The sequence below is a fragment of the Macrosteles quadrilineatus genome, unplaced genomic scaffold, assembly GCF_028750875.1.
Source record: "Macrosteles quadrilineatus isolate MER2022 unplaced genomic scaffold, UCM_ALF_1.0 Scaffold_5__1_contigs__length_97177068, whole genome shotgun sequence".
Classification (NCBI taxonomy): domain Eukaryota; kingdom Metazoa; phylum Arthropoda; class Insecta; order Hemiptera; family Cicadellidae; genus Macrosteles; species Macrosteles quadrilineatus.
In genome coordinates this window covers 46,717,788-46,737,349 of record NW_026542598.1, presented here as the reverse complement: position 1 = coordinate 46,737,349, position 19,562 = coordinate 46,717,788, and the positions used below count along the sequence as shown (strand labels likewise).

The following is a 19,562-nucleotide window of genomic DNA, read 5'->3' as shown; positions in this document are numbered from 1 at the left end:
AAAAAATGAGTCGCGACACTCTTCGGTGGAACGTAATCATGGCTCAACGTAGACAGTTTGTTATTATATATATTTCAAACAGAAAAATAAATCCATTCTTTTGTGCCTAAACCCTTTGATTTGACAGGTATTCATTATTCGATCTTATTGAACTTGGTGTCATTTTACAGGAAATTTCAAATTCTTAATCAAAGTGTATCCGGCACCTTTTCATAAAAGCAGACATTTTTTAGTAATTCAATTATATCGTACAAATAAAATGTTCGACATCTTCAAACCGACAAAAATCTGGCACCTTTTTACAAAAGCAGAATTTCTTTGCAATTTAAGATTTAAAAATTATAATGCCTGCCATCTTAAAATCAAACCAGATTTTAATTGATTGCTCTTTCTAAAATATATTTTGCCTTTATAAAACTGTATGCCTTGAATAGTTTTCGTGAAACCCAAAGAAGCGATAAGAAAATATCTCCCGAACAAGGTATTTTTTTAAATAAGATTATTCTAAATTTTTATTTTATATAGACATATTAAAATAAATTACATTGACTCAATAGGATTTTTCATATATAGATTATGTTTTTAATGATAGTGGCACTTTTCAATTTCTGGGCTTTACGCTTGAATATCATCAATTATCTACACACAGCAAATTCACCCACCTGTGGCAGAGGGGAAGGGTACTTGGGGGTGTTCTGGAAGTCGACGTTAGCCAGAGTTATATGTCCACGAACCTGGATCCTGTTAATATCCTTAAAAGATAATTGATGAGAGTAGGAGATGTAGTGCTGACCATCCACAGCCACCTGACAGAAACACACCAGGGGAAGATTAGTTTTAAAAGGCCCAACAATCCAAGAACAGCTGAGTTCAGTTTATAAAGTCTAAATAATATTACCCTTTCTCAGGACTGACTGTTAACCTACCCAGCCAATAAACAAGGCTATAGCATTATAAATGCTTTAGAAACTCTTAAATATTAAGGGGGAACTGTTAAATTTCGCTACCTTCAATAATCTACATAAGCATTCAAACAACAAAAGATAAGTGGTTAAAGTTTTGAATGTTTTGAGCCCAGAGAAAGTTTACTTATAGGAAGTATAGTCTGGTATGTATAGTAAGTGAAGTAAGTAAACAAACAAACAGCCTGTATTAAGAGGAGAAAGTATGTTTTTTGGACAACCCATTCATGTATATATCTATATTATTGCTGTGCGCCCATTCTACGCACGGGGATCTTGTAGTCAGTTAAAAGCTTATTATATTCAGATCTGCAGTTGGATTGCATATTTCCAAATATACTATAAGCTGGCAAAACAATTATAGGACATTTGATAAACCTTCGCAAATACAATATCTGACAGTTTCGAGCAAAAAAAAAGAAAAAAAGCTGCACAATTAAATGTCACCCGAATCGTGTCGGTACACGTTATATCCAACGATTAAAAAATTGCTATATAGATCAATGAGGCATATCCTTGAGGTAGGCGTATAATTGAAAGTTACTTTCCACACTGGTTGAAAGTAGTCTAAATACTACCTCAAACCTCACCATTGAACACTTTATACCAAGTGACATTTTCATTAATAAAGGTGCTCTTGTCTTTTCCGTGGAACACTGAAAAAAAGGACTGATTGGGTTCTTGAACGTTTGTAATTTTATTTCCTAAGTAGGTAGGACATGCATTTTAGGGAAAAGTACCGGTATCAAGGATCGTCGTCGAAATTTGGTTGTGAATAATTTGTTAGGCCTACGTAGGGACATTGGAAAAGCGAGTTAAACATAATCCTTAAACCTCTGTTACAATCAGCCACTGCAGTTGTGATTATTTCCTTTACACTTTACACAACCGCCATTGAAGTGCCATCAATGAGTAGAAACCTTTTTCGTAAGCTTTTGGCGACGATAATAAAAACATTTAAGTTGTACATCATTGATTCAAGGTCTTTTTCCGGTTGTCAAAACTAAAGAACAATTTGATATACAAAGAATCTCCGGTTCCTGACTTGGATGCCTAGTTATTTAATTTCATTTACCGTTACACATTATTGCACTAATTAAATCTGTTATGTAAGGAACGACGTTTTAAACCACACTTGGTTTGGTTTTGCTTTCAAAACGTGATCGTAAATGGTTGCAGTATTTGTCAAAAAGATTTCATGTCAACATATCAGTGACAGCTAGAAAAAAAATCTTGATCCAAACAGCTATTCGTTATTTCATGTATGTGGTAAACAATGGGAGAAAACTTGACAAAAATCACACACAATTTGGGTTTTGGACGTCCGTCATTTTATTTACAAAGTAAGGAGGCCAATTTTTCTATGGCTAAGGACACTCCTGCCAATCCAGTGACTACATTAAAATGATTTTAATTTGCATAGGTACTCTTTGTTTTCAGGAGAAGGCCGCGTAAAATGTCTTCTGGGCCGTGACAGATAGACAAACAGACAGAAATTGATATTATACCTGTTTCGGCTTCTTTAATCTATAAAACGTAATAATAACCAAAAAATATATAATTCTGAGCAATGTACAGAAAAACTTTAATTTTATTTAAGATTTATTCCCACATATAATCCTATACTCTAATATGAGCAACGTTTGCTTGTATGTATGTATGTATGCTTGCTTGCTTGCAGAAAGATCTCGAAAACGGCTCCGACGATTTTCTTCAAATGTTGTAAATAGTTTATTTCTGGCCTAAAACGAGTTTACTGCAGTTAGATCTGCCTACAAAAATCTAATTACGTTGAAAAATGAAATTGAAAGTCACATTTTTTTAACATTATTTATGGGTTGCTAAGTAATCATGTTGGATGAATTAAATAACACAAGGAAAAGTAAACAAAAGACTTGTAAGTTGTAGCATGTGTTCATAAAGGCATTTACCCACGGAATACTATCAAATTACAAAATACAGTACAAAAGCAAAAGCATCACTTATTACTGTTGAGAAAAGATTATCCTTATATATAATACGTGTAGGCGATTCCTACGAAACACTACTCCTCCGTTAATAATGGACGGATTTTTAAAAACAATGTGTCAAAATTAAGTATTTTTTGTGTAGACGCCCCCTTTCACCAATTCCTATAATACAAGTCCTCGGACTTTGCCCCACAGGCCATCAAAGTTGGAGTTTCTCCCATAAGATTAACATGGGGGAATCCAAATATTTAATTGGAAACCTTGTCCCCACTTATTTGAGAGAACGGCTGGGCGTAGAAACTTGGTAGAGGTGTCCCAAGAAAGGTCTTGGTCAGTAGATGAGTTATCAAAAGAAAAACTAATCAAAATCCCTTAAGCTATGGATCCACAGGATGCGGAATCTCCGCCATGCGGTGCGTAATTTTTCGCAGCGGAAAATTACGCAGCGAAATATCTAGAGGGGTGGTTCTACAGACTGCGAAAATAACGTTGCGGAGATTCAGTTCTGTCCAAACTAGCGACGAGTATGGATAGAAAGAGGAAAGCCCTTTTGGCTTTGATGCTATATGATGACATTGATGATGATGTTGTCGATCTTTTATCTTTGTTCGTGTCAAGTCACAGTGATCGAAGTGACATATTTAAGAATCGAGACAGTGAAGGGGCCTATTTTTGCTATTTATTTAACAAAACTTAAGGGGTTTCAATCACGAGGTCCCGTTTAACACTTGATACCCAAACATCTCAGGATATTTGTTAGTCAGGTCTACCATTTTCGACAGTTTATGTTAAATGTATTATAATAATTGATTTTAACAGTTAGTTTGTTGAAAATCGGCATTACGATTACAGGTGTTACTTTATAATCGTTCATCTATAACTCTTTTTACAGCATAAGACATAATGAAACTGCACGGTCACAATATTTGATGGCTCTTCTCCGCTGGCGGAATCCGCACTGCTACTGCTCTCAGACCAGTATGATTTCTCCGCCATGCGGAACCGAAAATTCGGGATGCGGAATCGCAAGTCAGTGGAACCGCACACATGGAAACTCCATTAAACCAGTGTCGTTTTAATTCCGCAGCGGAAAAAAATCGCACCGCACGGCGGAGATTCCGCATCCTGTGGAACCATAGCTTTAGGACTCTGCCCAGGAAGCCTTTAAAGATCCCTCCACAGAGTTGTTACATTTTGGCCATGTGAATAATACTTTTTAATGAAACAGCTGTTTGTTTTTAAATTGTATTTCAAACAACACACATTTATTGGGAGTTACTGAATTCTACCAAATAAGTATTTGCAATGTTATTTTCTGATTGTAAAATTGATTTTCTTCTTTATCATGTCATGTTTTGCAATATAACGTTCCATTACGTAATCAGTGGAAAATCCTTTTATCACAACAATTCTTTAATTATTTCTTATTGAACTATCTTATATCGTATTGTATCTTATGTCTGCCTTTTCACCACTTTTGCCTACAATATTATTCAACACATATGAAATATTTATGAAGAAGTATCTGCTCTTATCGTGTCTAATAAAATCCAAACATAGAAACTTTGTCTAAAATGTTACCCCTCTTGACAAATTATTTGCACCAGCCTATATTACGGACTTTGGCGCGGTTTGGTAACGTTATTGAAAATAACACGACATTTTGGCTGTAAAAGATCGTACAAAGAGAAAATACGTTTTAAGCAGCTACTGTCATGTCAGAAAGGTCATATTCCTTTTAAACTATATCACATAATTATTTATAAGATAAGTTGATTAACAATATGTAAACGTCAATATATATGTAACAGCCTTATTGAACAGCCTTATCTTCTTGAAGTAATTTCTAGTTAAATTTTCTTTAATTATGTAAAAATTTCTTAATTTATAGTATTTTTTTACTATTATAAAATTTCATAATTTCTAGTTGAAAATTCTTTTAATTTTCCAAAAGTCTATACAGGGTGAGTTTTAATTGTCCCCCCCCCCCAACTTTTTTATACATTTTTTCAAATATCAATCCCAGACCACTTCCAAACATTGTTGGGTAGTAAGTACTTAATTTTGACAAGGTGGTCATTTCCGGCCGCCATCTTGGATCCGCCATATTGGATGCAAAATATTTTTTTTCAAATATAAAGGTGGGGTTGTGACCCATTATTTCGAACTAAATTTCTACCTTGATTACAATGCCGCAAACCGTTTTTAAAAATCTTGATTCCTTCCAAAGTTATGAGGGTTTTTTAAAACTTTATTTTTAACCCATTTTAACATTGTGCATTTACAAGCTAAGACCATAATCTCAAAATAGTGATAGATAAAGATAAGTATACGCTACCAGTCATTGTCGACCGATTTTCACTTGGTTATTACAGATGTATTTTTTCGGCCGCCATCTTGGATCCGCCATTTTGAAATGTGATAATTTATTTTAAATATGAAGGGTGTGTTGTGACCCATCATTTCGAACTACTTTTTTAGGCTAAACTCAATGCCGCAATCCATTTTTTGTTATCAAGCTTTATTTATGATATATTGCAAATTTTTTGTTAAAAGTGTCAATATTTCAAAATAAAAAAATAAAATTGAAAAACGGATCATGGAATTGAGTTCAGCTTAAAAAAAATCTGAAATGATGGGTCACAACACGTCTTTCATATTTAAAATAATTTATCACATTTCAAAATGGCGGATCCAAGATGGCGGCCGAATAAAATACATCTGTAATAACCAAGTGAAAATAGGTGGACAATGACTGGTAGTGTATACTTATCTTTATCTAGCACTATTTTGAGATTGTGGTCTTAGTTTGTAAATGCACGATGTTAAAATGGGTTAAAAATAAAGTTTTAAAAAACCCTCATAACTTTGGGAGGAATCAATATTTTTTTAAACGGTTTGCGGCATTGTAATCAAGGTAGAAATGTAGTTCAAAATAATGGGTCACAACCCCACCTTTACATTTGAAAAAAATATTTTGCATCCAATATGGCGGATCCAAGATAGCGGCCGGAAATGACCACCTTGTCAAAATTAAGTACTTACTACCCAACATTGTTTGGAAGTGGTCTGGGATTGATATTTGAAAAAATGTAGAAAAAAGTTGGGGGGGGGACAATTAAAACTCACCCTGTATGTAGAGGTGACATCAGCCCGAGACCTCATTCCTTAACACGAAGCCGTCATGTCAACACTGCTCCGTGTCGATCTCCAACAAAAGCAACCTCATTCGCCACTACAAGTTAATACATCAAACGATGGTGAAACTGTGCAAAGTTTGTGATTTCATCTATGAAAATAATATGGCTTTAAAATCACATATAATACAAAGTCATAACACTTGTAATTTCTATAAAACAATAATGTTGTTGGACATTTTAGAAGACACGTCAATTATTGCAACAATTGTCCATATACAATAATTAAATTTGTGGGTGAATCGATTAAAACTGAACTTAAATAATTTATAAATACAAATCTTTTTTAAAACAAAAAGTAAATGTATAGCCCAAGGGAAATATGAAAATTATATGATACTAGCTGTACCCGCGGGCTTTGCTCCGTTTAACTTCTTAATTTTCAAGATGATCTCGTTCGCGTGGCTCAATCACGTCCTGGTTGAAGTTCGTTCGCTACGCTCACTCACCTTTAGGTTGGAGCTCGTTCGCTGCGCTCACTTGCCTTCATATTAGCTCGTTCGCTACGATAACTCGCCTCCAGGTTGAAGTTCGTTTGCTACGCTCACTCACCTTTTAGTTGCAAATTAGCTCTTGTCATAAATAAAAAAATAATAATAGTGCCGCACCCTGTTGGTAATCCTTGTAACTTTAATGCTATTGAACATCATAGAACAGAACCAACTTGTTTAATTGAAACAGCTGTTAAGATTCATTAATTCCTTTTAAATATGAAAAATCATAAGGTTAACATGGGAAACTCCAGAGCTACTGGGGCGGAGCCCGAGAGTCCGATCAGAATAAAAACAACTTAGTTTTCCTATTTAATGCCTAAAGAATCAATGTGCCAAATTTCAGCCTCCTAGGTAAATGGGAAGTGGGAGAATTAGTGATGAGTGAGTGAGTGAGTGTGTCAGTGAGGGCTTTGCCTTTTGTCAACATGCTTATTCCATGTAAGATTTTTGTCTACAATTAATCCTAAAAACCTTGTTGTGGTGATTTCTTCCAATTGTACAATTTGTTTTCTTTTTCCTGTTGTAAAAACCATAACATTGCTTAAATTTAACAAGAGCTGATGAGAATTTAAAAAAGTATTTAGTATATTTAAAGTATCAGAACAATGATTTTCTTAATTTGATAAAGATGAATTGCTGATTTTAAAAGCTATTTTAGACTTATCCGAAACTAACCTGAAACTGGTCTTTGGTGATGTAGAATTCTATGTAGAACGGCTGTCCTGGACGGAACGGAAACTTTTCATCAACTGAACCCTTAGAATAACCCCAACCATCGTATTTCATATATTTCGAGCGGTAATTACGGTATGTGTAGATATTGATGCGAGTGCTACCAGTCATTGGATGAAACAGTAATGCAATTTCAGGATATTTGTCTAGGTCATAATAGCAATCTTCTTTTATTTCTCCAACCAAGAAGGTCACTTCAAACCTGAAATGATTGGAGGTTAGTTTGGCTAATGCCTATTTATTCAGAACAACTTAGTGAATTCGGATTTTCTTGATTAAGACTTTAAAATCTTCATTTATCTTGCACCACAACAACATTAAACCACGAACATAAATAAAAAGTTTAAACTCCAATACCATGCATACAAGTTTTACATGAAAACAAGATTGAAAAATTAGAGGTGGCAATAGGCCTAATTTAAATTATGGTAACCATTTTGGCCGAAGTTGGCTAGGAAAATCTATACAGTTTGTCAAAAAATTTACATAAAAATGTTAATTTCAGAATGTAGACTAACTAAAGCCCACTCCACATGAAAAGAATTTATACGATATTTTGTTTGAATTCATTTTTTATGCAGGTTTGTCTAAAAACAAATAATTTGTTAATTATGCTATATTTGTTAAAAATTATAATTGATCTTATAATGATATTATAAAATCCATAATGATATTTCACCTGTGGACAAAGTGATCAAATAATTAAGTATTGCTTATTTGATGATAGAACTTGTGTATAAATATACTGAAAAGTTTATCTTACCATTTAGCATTATCATTCATCGACCCTTCAACTATAATAGAAGACTGTTCAGGAAGTTGAGACGTCAGCTTGTAAATCCTATGTATTCTCTAAAAACAATTACTTTGTTAATACAGTGTAAAAGATTCTTAATAGTATGAAACCCATAAAGTCCTTCTATTCCATTTACCTGGTATTTACTTTCAATTTTTCATCACTGAACATGCAAATTGTTCAAGTTACGAGGTACTATGTATATGACGAAAAAGTACATAGGTGTAGCCTAAAAAATATTAACACATTCGCTGCGGGCTACTACAATAATATTATTGTAGTACATGAGCATGCCACTGACTCTGGCTAATTAATAATAAAATGTTTACAATTAAATAAAAACAGAAATAGGAAAATCAATCATTTTTAATAATTTATATATCCTTCAGGGGGTAAAATTCCTGGGGGGGTAAAAATCTGGAGGTAAAATTCCGGGGATAAAAAGCCGTCCCGTATATCTTCAGTTGTCTAAACGCTAGTTATATGGACAGGGGGTAAAATTTCGGTTTTTATCGCTAATCTAATTAATCACGCTCTGTTTATTTTCATGATACTTCCAAATCCGCGGGGGTAAAATTCCGCCCGCGAACAAACTTTTGAGCGCTCAGGTTACTACGTCTTAGTGACGTCAGATTTGCCCAGGGGGTAAAATTCCAGGGGGATAAAATAGCGGCGACCCCGATATAGAGTCTATATAATGAATAATATGCCCAAACAAGTCTGCAAACCTATTTGTCATCGCAGTGCAGTTTAGGAAGTAATTTGTCTTTTTCTACACGTTCTAAATTTAGTATTATTGATGATGATTATTCCATTACGGCAGAGATAATCAGGAGTTTTAAGTGACCGCAGGAGACGATAGTAAAGTAAACACGACCGCGGGGAAACCACCTGATACCGCGGGGATAACCAGAATTTCGCCGTGACCGCGGGTGCTTATCATACATTTCCTGTGAACAAGGGGGCCGATGATGTCTAAATAACCGAGGGAGATTGTGTCGTAATCATGGAGGACGGCGATGATTTGTCCGGTATTGCAGGGATATTCAGGATTAGGCCGTGATCGAGGGAGACAATACCTAGTGATGTCCATACAACCGGGGGAGACGATTAGAATATTGCGACGATCGCGGAAAACAACGATAATGGCCACACGAACACAGAAAATGTCTATGTCCACGACTTTTGGAGATCCTCATATACCAGTATATTACCTCATATTCGCAGTCGATCTCCATCATAGGATGTCCAACGTCTGTCTGCCCTCCTTCCAAAGGTTTTGTCTAAAAATCAGATATATTGGATCAAATAAACCCAAGTAAAGATTATTTGTTTTAGAATAGACGAAAATAAACTCTTTATCTTAGCCTTAACTTAGATCAATGACTACGTACCACCTATGTTAAATGTCATGACTCATTTTTTTCTTCAAGTCTTTCAAGTTTTTTTATAGTAAATGAGTAAAACACTGCGTACGTGACAATGAGTACGTGTTTGATTCTGTAGGGGCGGACCTTGTCCTATTGCACGTCAGCCACTGATGGGCTTTTTGCGCTCGAGTACGTGTTTTGTAAATGTTAATGTTCTGACGACCCCAGTGAAAATCTGTCTTGCGGAAATACACGACAAAATATAAATAAAATGTATAGCACATTGATTAAGATTCACCAAGGTTGACAATCACAACTATGTTACCTCATTACCAGCCATGTATCCTATAAATCGTCTCGTTGACACCGAGCATAGCGGACAACTGTGTTATGAATTACTGTTTTTAGTAATCAGCTGAAGTATTTATTTACTTGTTGTTTGTATTAGAGATTTGTTTACCTTGACAACTATGTAACAATTTAAGTTTATTAAAGCCTTATTTTCTAAAAAGGTTCAGTTATTCACAACAAATTTAATACTTTACAAAAACTTGAACAACTTGAAACAAAAAATGAGTCGTGGCATGTAGTCACGGCTCAACCTAACAATAAAATATAGAACGAATCGAGAATACTAGAAAAATACCGGTATGGATCATAAACATAAACAAATGTCGTTGTTGGCCCGAATCCTATGCTAATAGCTTTGATCATATGTTTTGAAATCGTGGAATAAATACATTAGATTTTAAATTTTAACACACATGTTTACAGCATCCTCCGAGTTGCTTCTATAATATATTTTTGTTAGCTTCTTAGTATTAACATGGTTTTACATATTTTCTTAACCACTCACAAAATTAGTTAAGACATAAAGAGCTTACGATATCAAATTTCAGTACATCAGCCACAGATTTTGACTCTAGCTCTGTACACACACGGACAAAGACATCAACCAGTCACTCTGTATGGTTATAATGATTGTCCTTCTTTGTCACTTCACAATCAACTTTTAGTCACTCACTCTATTTTACATATGGAACAAACTCACGCCTTCTTGCAACTTATAGCCTCACAAAGGGTTTAATGCAAAACTTTCCCTTTTTTAACTCCACAGCATCATAAAACCTCTAAACTACAACAAATCTCACACAACATCAGTTCTTACTATGTTAGGAGGGTCTCCTATCTGACTGTTTCACCATATGTGTCTTTGATCATTAAAGGGCTGTCCTACACCAATTAGTTGATATTGCTGTCCACAATTAGTAACAAAATAGTTCAAAAAACTAAAAACTTATATAAGATCTTAGTTCTAACTTTTGTTTGTTCTAACCTTGGAACAAACAAAAGTTATAAATTGTTATAACAAGTTCTAGCTTGTCCTAACAAAAGTTAGAACTAAGTTCAACAACAAGGGTGTTGATATATCAAATATTCTTTACATAGTAGTATGTTCATAACCTTTTTTACTAACATTCAATTTGAATTAGTGGATATCTAAACATTGAGGCAAGCGTGTATCTTTGAAACTTTTTTTCTCAGCTCGTGTGCATCGCAGAGAAAATCTACGTATACTGTAAAAAAGAATATATTCGTCCGTAGATGTACAGAATCCCTTAGTAAATTAAAAAACGCTAAAATATAAAGGCAAACATTTATTTAAAAATGTTAAAACATTAACATGCTAGTGATGAAATAACAACGAAATATTAACAGAAACTCAAAGCAAACAGAAGCAATTCCAATGTTTTGTTTACAGCGTGGGGTGAAAATATATATATATAAAAAACAGTATGGTACAATTGAGATTTGCTTCCTATAATCATAATCAATTAGGGTGTGTTTCAACAGTTTTTACAGTAGCATTAAAGGACCGCCTTATCTTTTACATTCTCATCAACTTGCAAAGCACGGGCAGCAAATTAGTATTTATAAATCAGCTAGGCTTGACTTGAAACAGAATGCAGTGAAGCAGTGTTACAGAATCTCTCTTTAAAACAATTATTTTTAACTAAACTAGAAATAATTATTATAAGAATATGCTTACGCGTGATACTTATTTCTTATACTTATACTTATTACTTATACTTTATTACTTTTTGTTTTGAATTTTGACTTGCAAAATTGTCAAAAATATAAATTTGTAGAGAATCTATGTCCTATTCATAAAATTTTGTGCAATTTATTAGTTGCGATTTAGATAATGTATTCTTGATCATCTATTAGCTACGTAGACTTTTTTGTATAGTTACAAGAGATATCCTACTTAATTACTTGATACTTACTTGATTTTGAGACATCTTAGTTTGCCCTGGTCCCAAAGCCTTTAAGCAAAAAAATGTGTTTGTTAATTATTGTTCTACAAAAAAATTGGTTGTTTTTGTTTCCTAAAAATCTAGCCTATGTGTTAATTGATAATTTTGTGAAATCCTAATCTAAATGAATGTTCATGAAAGGGAAGAAACTATGTTCATGAAAGGGAAGAAACTAAGAATCAAACTTTAACCTCAGAGTAACCTTTTTAATACAAAATAGGAGTAGTGTGAGGCATCTTCTTTGTATAGAGAGTTCTGATGACAGATTGTTTCATTTTAATACATGTATTTTCAATTATTATATACCTCATTTGTTAACGTACACGTTTTGTTATTAACAAAAATGTTAACTAATAAATTTCAGTTTTGCCGGTACATCGGGTAGAATCATAAACTTTTGGTCATTATACCCCCCAAAAGCTGGAACAAGTCTTACCTCAATTTCTGTCAGTCTGTTTGTCCATCTGTCATTATGTCTGTAACGCTAGGATTCTAATTTACAAGGGTACTCCGATAAAACTACAGTACCGATCATGATTTTAATAGTTTAATTGTATTCACAGAATTGGCAAGAATGTCATTAGCTATTTAAATATGGCCTCACTACTTCGGAAAAAAATTCCACTCACGTGGACGTTCAAAAACCCTATTTTGTCAACTTTTCTCTTTATGTTTACTTCTTACGCCATTTATTAATTTACTTATTATCTGTTCAGAGTTTACGTCATCTACAAAATATCGAACAGCTGTTATGTTGTTTACAAAACACTGCAACGATCTCTGATTACGTTTTGTCAGCGAATCCATAAACATAATACTGAGTGAAATTAATAACCTTGTGACTTTTTATAACGGAGTTAATTAATCACAAGTACAATAATGTGTAACTGTTAATGAAAATAAATAATTAGGCATCATCCAAGTCGGGAACCGGAGATTCTGCGTGTAACAAATTGTACTTAAGTTTTGATAACTGGAGAAAAGGCTGTGAATCAGTGATGCTTAGGACTGAGAAACTTAATTTTTAAGCCTTAGGCTACGATAGCCTACAATCGATGTTTCCACTCAGTAACGGCATTTTAATGGCTTTCGACTACGACATTAACGGATTAAGGTATTTTAACCTCTAGTTATTATGAATTAACGAGTATTCAAGACATTATAGTTAATAATCAAACTTACCAGTTTTCTTCTATATCAAATTGGTTTGTCCTTAACGTTTATAAACAAGAAACAATTTTTTTCAAATTCAAAATCAATATGATACCCATTGATCATAATATAGTTAAACAAATTCCTTATAATTTTTTTATTGGGAGATTAGTAACAGAAAATTTAGATTATGCTGCTCAATTGTAATTTATTTTTGTAAAGGTGCCAAAACTAAAAATTATATAATCCACAAAATGTCACCAACATTTTATAAGAGCAGATTAATACCTATGCTAAGCAATATTGAAAAATCTTAAAACTTACCTTCAACATGTTGATATTTGAATCATAATGCCCAAGTTGACCAACCGGGCCACCATGTAATTCCTCCTGGATGAGCCACATCTTTTCTTTTAGACCTCTGATTATTCCTTGAATTTGTTCTGGATTAGGCAAATTGCCCTTTTTTAGGCCCAGGAATGGACCATGTCCATCTTCAATGGAAGATCCCATTCCAACGCCAGGAAGAGTAACTCTTACAATTCTTCTCTTCAATAAGACACCAGACTTAAGTGGCATTTGGTAACCTCGAGACTGAAAAAGTATAGTTGAATTTTACAGTAGAACCTTTATATCTGAAATGTCTGTATTTATATAACACAGTGGTGTAGCTGCAGCAATGTATCTCAAGTATATAAGCCAGATTGCACATGCTCAATGCTAATTACTGTACTGAACATAATATTATTTCTTGCTCACTTTAACAAGATAATGGAGAAGACTATTCTTGTGTAGATTATTTTCGTAAATGACGTATTTTGCGTTAGCATGCGTAGTTTCTGAGATATTCAATACACACAAAAAGTATAATGTTTCCAACTTTTATGCCTACCCCCTTACCCAAACCTGACGCTCAAGAACTTGATATCAAAAATATCAAAATGTGGTAAATATACTAGGATAATTTATACTATCAAAACAGCTGCTTTTATAAAAATAGGATTTAAGACAAAATCTAAAAACTATTTAGTACAGTGCAGTTAGCAAATAAAGGGGGTTCACCCGTTCATCCAAAGTGAAAGCACACTTTTGACTTAAAGTTGTTTAGAACAGTCTACAAAATGTTCGGTAAGAACCCGTAAGAAACCACTGTACTAATTTTTTTTAACAGCTGTTTTGATTGGTATATTTACCACATTTTGATATCTTTGACATTATGTAGGCCTACAGCTATTTATTTTTAAATGTCAAATGTATAATCTATACTTATTTAATACGCAAGCAGGTTTTTTGTGACAATTACTCCTCCGAAACTACTGAACCAATTAACATGTTTTTGGTGTCATTGGAAAGAGCGTAACGTGAAGTTGTGCAGGAAACTTTCTTTTTAAGGAAATAATTAGAGAGTGAGGCCCTGGGGCCCTTTAAAGTTTCGTATTTATCCATAAGATTAACATGGAAAACAAAATTTGTTATGGAACTCCAGCTGTTGTCAGAAATTAAGAGTGAAATATTTATTGATGGTATCCATGGTAACAAAGAACAAACCCACAAAATTTAAAAATGTAAACAAGCAGAACTAACTGTCAAATTAATTTTGATTTCACAATTCCACACAGCTGGTTCAAACATATTAAATACTGCATGATTATTAGAACAGGAACGGTAGGGATCATAAACATTAATAAAATATGTCACTCGCCCGAATCATTTTTGTCTATGCCCGAATGTAAACATTTAACATTGATTAAATGGAACTGTCAAACTATATGTTAATGTCATTAGTATGGAATTCTTTCAGTTACATCATTTGTTGATCGAGTTAGTTTCAATATTTTTGAACTGCTGTAATAATATTTTACAGGAAATAATTGTTAGATAAATTCGTGGATATAAGTAATAATTCAGATTCTTCAATCTTTGCTGTTATTAATATTGTGCATCTGCAGCAACCTTCAGACTAAGCGAATTTCCATTTACCTGGCTCCTGGCTTAATTAATACAAAGATTAATTATTCCCTTAAAATGGTCATTTTTCCTATTTAAATAACATTAAGTTAATTTTAATATGAGTACTTAGGTTTGCTGCTACAGGGAAGATAGGTGTGTTTTTGCAGAAATGTTGATAGCTAAGTATGATTGTTATTGGTTTGCCAATCCTGTAATAGGCTACTTTACAATTGCTCGAATTCGAGCAACATGTACACTAGTACTTATTTAATACGCAAGCAGGATTTTTGTGACAATTACTCCTCCGAAACAACTGAACCGACTGACATGTTTTTGGTGTCATTGGAAAGAGCGTAACGTGAAGTTGTGCAGGAAACTTTCTTTTTAAGGAAATAATTAGAGAGTGAGGCCCTAGGGCCCTTTAAAGTTTCGTATTTCTCCATAAGATTAACATGGGAAACAAATATTGTTTTGAAACTCCAGCTGTTGTCAGAAATTAAATATTAATAATTGGTCTCCATGGAAGCATGACAAAATTCACAATGTTTACATTTGCTTTGACATTTAAATGTAAACAACCAGAACTGTCAAATGCCTATTTCAAAATTTTAGACAGTATGATATATTATTTAATAAATCTATTTCAATGATTATGAAACTGATTTTTCCCGTTGTGAAGCAAAAATTAATAGTGAGAAGAAGAACATATGTTAATTGTAAACAGTCAATGTGTAAATTATCTATGTTGTATTAAAAATGTGTATAGTTTTGGATGTTGGTTTGTGTTTAATGATATAAGTTACAGTATTAGTTATTGATTCTTTTCAGGATTTGGCACATGAGTAAGCCTATGATAAATAACACCATTTCAGAGTTCTCCGAGTTTTTGCCTAACTCTGTCCTGTAGAGTTTAAAGTAGCCTACACCTTATTGTCTACAAATTGGCTAAATAACTTTGGTACGGTACTTTATACAAGCTGACAGCCTTTTTACGATGACTTAAATTGTAAGCTTACCTTTTCCCGTCCATGGACAGTTTAGTTGTTGAAAATTAAACCTTTAAACTGGAATAGGACTGTTATGTAAATTGTGAGCATTTCCATTAGTTAATAATCTTTTAGTCGACTCTTTTAAAATCATCGAAAATTATGACTGTTATTAGTTTTTAAACAAGTTATTTGTTTATAAATAACTCCTGTACTTCTTTTCAATTGCTCGATTTCGAGCAACATGTACACTAGTTCATGTAATATCCTTAATACATACTGCATTTTTGTTGTAAAGTATTTGAAAAACGTATCCTTACCGTTTGGGGTTGAGTCACCATTGCCATTGTTTGCTGTAAACACAATAGGTGACAAGGTTAGATTTTATTAATTAAAAACTAGCATTTTTATAGATTAAATAGATAGTTTTCTTATGATTTTATCTTGTCCAAATGGTTTCGTAATAGGTTGAGTACTCAGGTTTGCAATAATGTACACCTGTAACTTTTAACAAAAAGCTTTTTACTCTACAACAGTTAGGCTAATTGTAACAGCTTTTGTTACAAATTAAGTCTTAGAATAGAACATTTCGAGTTTTTTTTAAATTACGGGTTTTATTAAGGTACATATTTTGGAAGTAAGAGCATGTTCAACAATTTCTCAAATGTCACCAAGTTTGTACTTAAAGCACTTGTACTTGTGCACTTGTAGGTTTTAAACGAGTTCCCATCAGATTTAAGATAAAAAGTCTAATTTCACTGTAAATAGCTCCCCCCTTAAACCACCCTCAAATTTCAAATTTTTATCAAAGGACCCCCTATGCAAATTTGACAACTATTTTAGGTTGTATATTTTGAGAGATATAATAGTCATCATTTTTCGGTCAGTGGTATTTGCCTTTTATACTAGAAATTTTATGCATGAGATTAAAATAGTTTAAATTTACAATGATTAAATGTTGATTTGTTAGACTTGTTACAATGGTTAAAAAACAATAACACTGCACTAGTATAAACATAATTTTGGTCTGAATGTACTTAGTACGCGTTAAACAATTTTCCATCCCCAAAACTTAAAACTTTATGACAGTTGGAAGATTTTCTGGCTTTTTCTTTGAGTATTACTATGTTAAGATGATAGGGGACTACTATTTCATTCAGTTAATAAAATGAAAAAGAGGAGGATTTGATATTGAACATAGTGTAAAGTCCACTTACTTTGTCAACGTTTGAAGTGTCCTCTACTGGAGCTACCCACTCGCTAGATCTGTCCTGCTACAAGTCAATATTAATCATACTAAAACAGGTGTTTTACACAAAATATGGAATAATATTAGGCTATACACTATACAAAGAGGATTTCAATTGGAAAACACAGAGTTAAAAAACTAACTTTCTCTTTAAAAACTCGTTTGACAGCAATTCCCATATTTCAGCCAAAACTTTATAGTGGCCTCCCCCAAAATGTTGCTCTTCCAAAATGTCCTGGGCCTTATGAGGAATGGCCTTTTTTTCCATTAATGTCTTCATCCAATTTGTAACATAATTAAAATTTTATATATATTTTTTTATATTATTATTTAGGGTATTTAGGGTATTTTTTCAAACAGACCTCTATTTAGAAGCAGTGTGAGGCCCTGCTTCATGACAAGACAAGCTTATTTAATGTTGGCATCCCTGGTTGCCTTTTCAAAAACTCAAAAATAGGGTATGATAAGTGTTTCAGGTTTACGTTTTATTTTTTTTTGTTTTTTTTAGATACAATTTTTTTAACTTTTTGACATGCTAATAAAGAGTTGATTTATTAGGTACTGGGTTCACAACTAACTGGAAACTTTATTTCAAACCTTTCTTGACACTAAATCAATCTTTTTCGCTGTTAAAGTATTCACAATACCTACTCTTCGGGCCTTGCGAAACTCCATAATGGGTTTTATTAACTCCTAAAATCACAAAACCTCATAACATACTAGCTGATCGGCAAGGAAATAAGAAAATCAGGAATACCATTATAATACATTGGTATATTACATAATAATATTGGTATGGTATATTATGTACGTATATTTCAAGCACTTTTTGTTTTGTCGTAAAAAGTGTCTTGTAGTACTCTAGTTATTTGGGTTGGGTAAAAAAAAACCACCCCGTATTATTCATCTACATGTAAGTATTTTAATATTTAAGTAAACTTACCATTTTGTCAAGTAAATATTATGTGAATTTTGAATCACACTGCAACAAGAAAATCAAATAATTAAGTTTTTATAAGAACAAAACTATTACAAAATCGAGTTTCTTTCACATAAACATGTTAATTTTTTCAACCAACCTTTAATGAAGTTTAATATTTACGCTGTGGCTACGTATACATTTAACGGCCATTGGTTGCACATCAGTATTCCATACATTTCACCAAGTTATTAAAACTTATTGATTTTGTTGTAGGTACAGTATAACCATGACTTTACACTTTTGTTCTCCTTCATCTCGGGGAAAATTGAGAAATTACTAATTTTCTTATTGTAAAGTTGCTATACCATTGGGAGTAAATAAATAGGAGTTCTTTTGGAGGGTTGTCTTTTGCGGCAGGTGGATGCTTGCAAGCCTTTAGTACCTGTCTTATTCTGATTGCATCCTAATTTTTAGCGAATTTCCCTGTATAGAAGTATCTATTTAACAGGTAAACAGTAGTTACGAACTGTTGAAATCCTAATTCAGGACCTATTTAATTCTTTTCAGCCTGACATGTTCCGTTTTTGGAAAAACTAAGTTTTAGCTCTAGCCTACTGGTTATAATCAATATTTAAAAGACAGATTGACCTTTAAAGTATTATAAGTAACACAGCCTACTTAAAACAGTTTAAGAACTTAGCTTACAAAGAGGTAGATGCATAAGGCTTACGAGGCACCCTGTGTAATCATAACGCGGACTTGACATTTCTAGACCACTCACTGCTATGAAAACTATAAGAAAGTTGCGGGTGTAACTTTACTAGCTGTTATTTTGATTGGGGCTTAGTGGTTTAGCTTGCATTTGAATAGTTTTTATCTTGGAAGTCTACTGTCATCATAGCAACATACTATATTCCAACTACTATTGTATTGAGTCAAAGAAATAAGTATTTAAACATGGGTAGGGCAAAAAATAAATACATACCTATCAATTGAAGATAAAACTCCAAAATGGCGATGCTAACTTAAATTTTGAACTCTTTCTTGATAATTTTGGATCTTGTGGAACAACTATACTTTGAATTTGTACTTTGACTCTAATTTTTGTTTTGATGTTAATGAAATGTTGTGCTTTTATATTTATTTGTTGAGAAATCATATGGTAATGAGAAAAATTACAAAACAATTGGAATAAGTGAAACCATAGATCATAACAACTTAGTTTAAGCATTTACTTTATATTCCGTACTACCACTAGTTATACTTTTACTGTCCTGATTTAAAACAAAGTTTGAAAAGTAATTTTAGTTGCCTATTGGAAAAGTAAAAGTTTGCAATGCATAATGAACATTTAAAACTTTTGCCCAGTACAAATACACAAAACAATAAAACTATTTGACTACAAATAATAAAACAATACCTACAGAGTAGTATTTTCCCCTGCAAATAAACATTTTCTGAAAC

At 33.0% G+C, this 19,562-nt stretch overlaps 1 protein-coding gene across 9 annotated transcripts in view; it reads right to left on the bottom strand.

The window, feature by feature from the left end:
- Positions 1 to 19,221, bottom strand: part of LOC128993941 (uncharacterized) — a 61,820-nt gene extending 42,599 nt beyond the window's left edge. For 8 of the 9 annotated variants that reach the window (XM_054418079.1, XM_054418077.1, XM_054418078.1 and 5 more), the window contains exons 1-10: positions 19,084 to 19,221; positions 18,120 to 18,158; positions 17,145 to 17,201; positions 16,248 to 16,280; positions 13,316 to 13,585; positions 11,810 to 11,848; positions 9,366 to 9,434; positions 8,119 to 8,207; positions 7,299 to 7,557; positions 663 to 806 (exon numbers count right to left, since the gene is read on the bottom strand). In XM_054418079.1, coding sequence (XP_054274054.1) covers positions 663 to 806; positions 7,299 to 7,557; positions 8,119 to 8,207; positions 9,366 to 9,434; positions 11,810 to 11,848; positions 13,316 to 13,585; positions 16,248 to 16,280; positions 17,145 to 17,201; positions 18,120 to 18,122 — 963 coding nt within the window. In that variant the 5' untranslated portion in view covers positions 18,123 to 18,158; positions 19,084 to 19,221. The remainder of the gene's footprint in view (positions 1 to 662; positions 807 to 7,298; positions 7,558 to 8,118; positions 8,208 to 9,365; positions 9,435 to 11,809; positions 11,849 to 13,315; positions 13,586 to 16,247; positions 16,281 to 17,144; positions 17,202 to 18,119; positions 18,159 to 19,083) is intronic. The other variant, XM_054418083.1, reaches the window with a different exon arrangement.
- Positions 19,222 to 19,562: the final 341 nt, after the last annotated feature.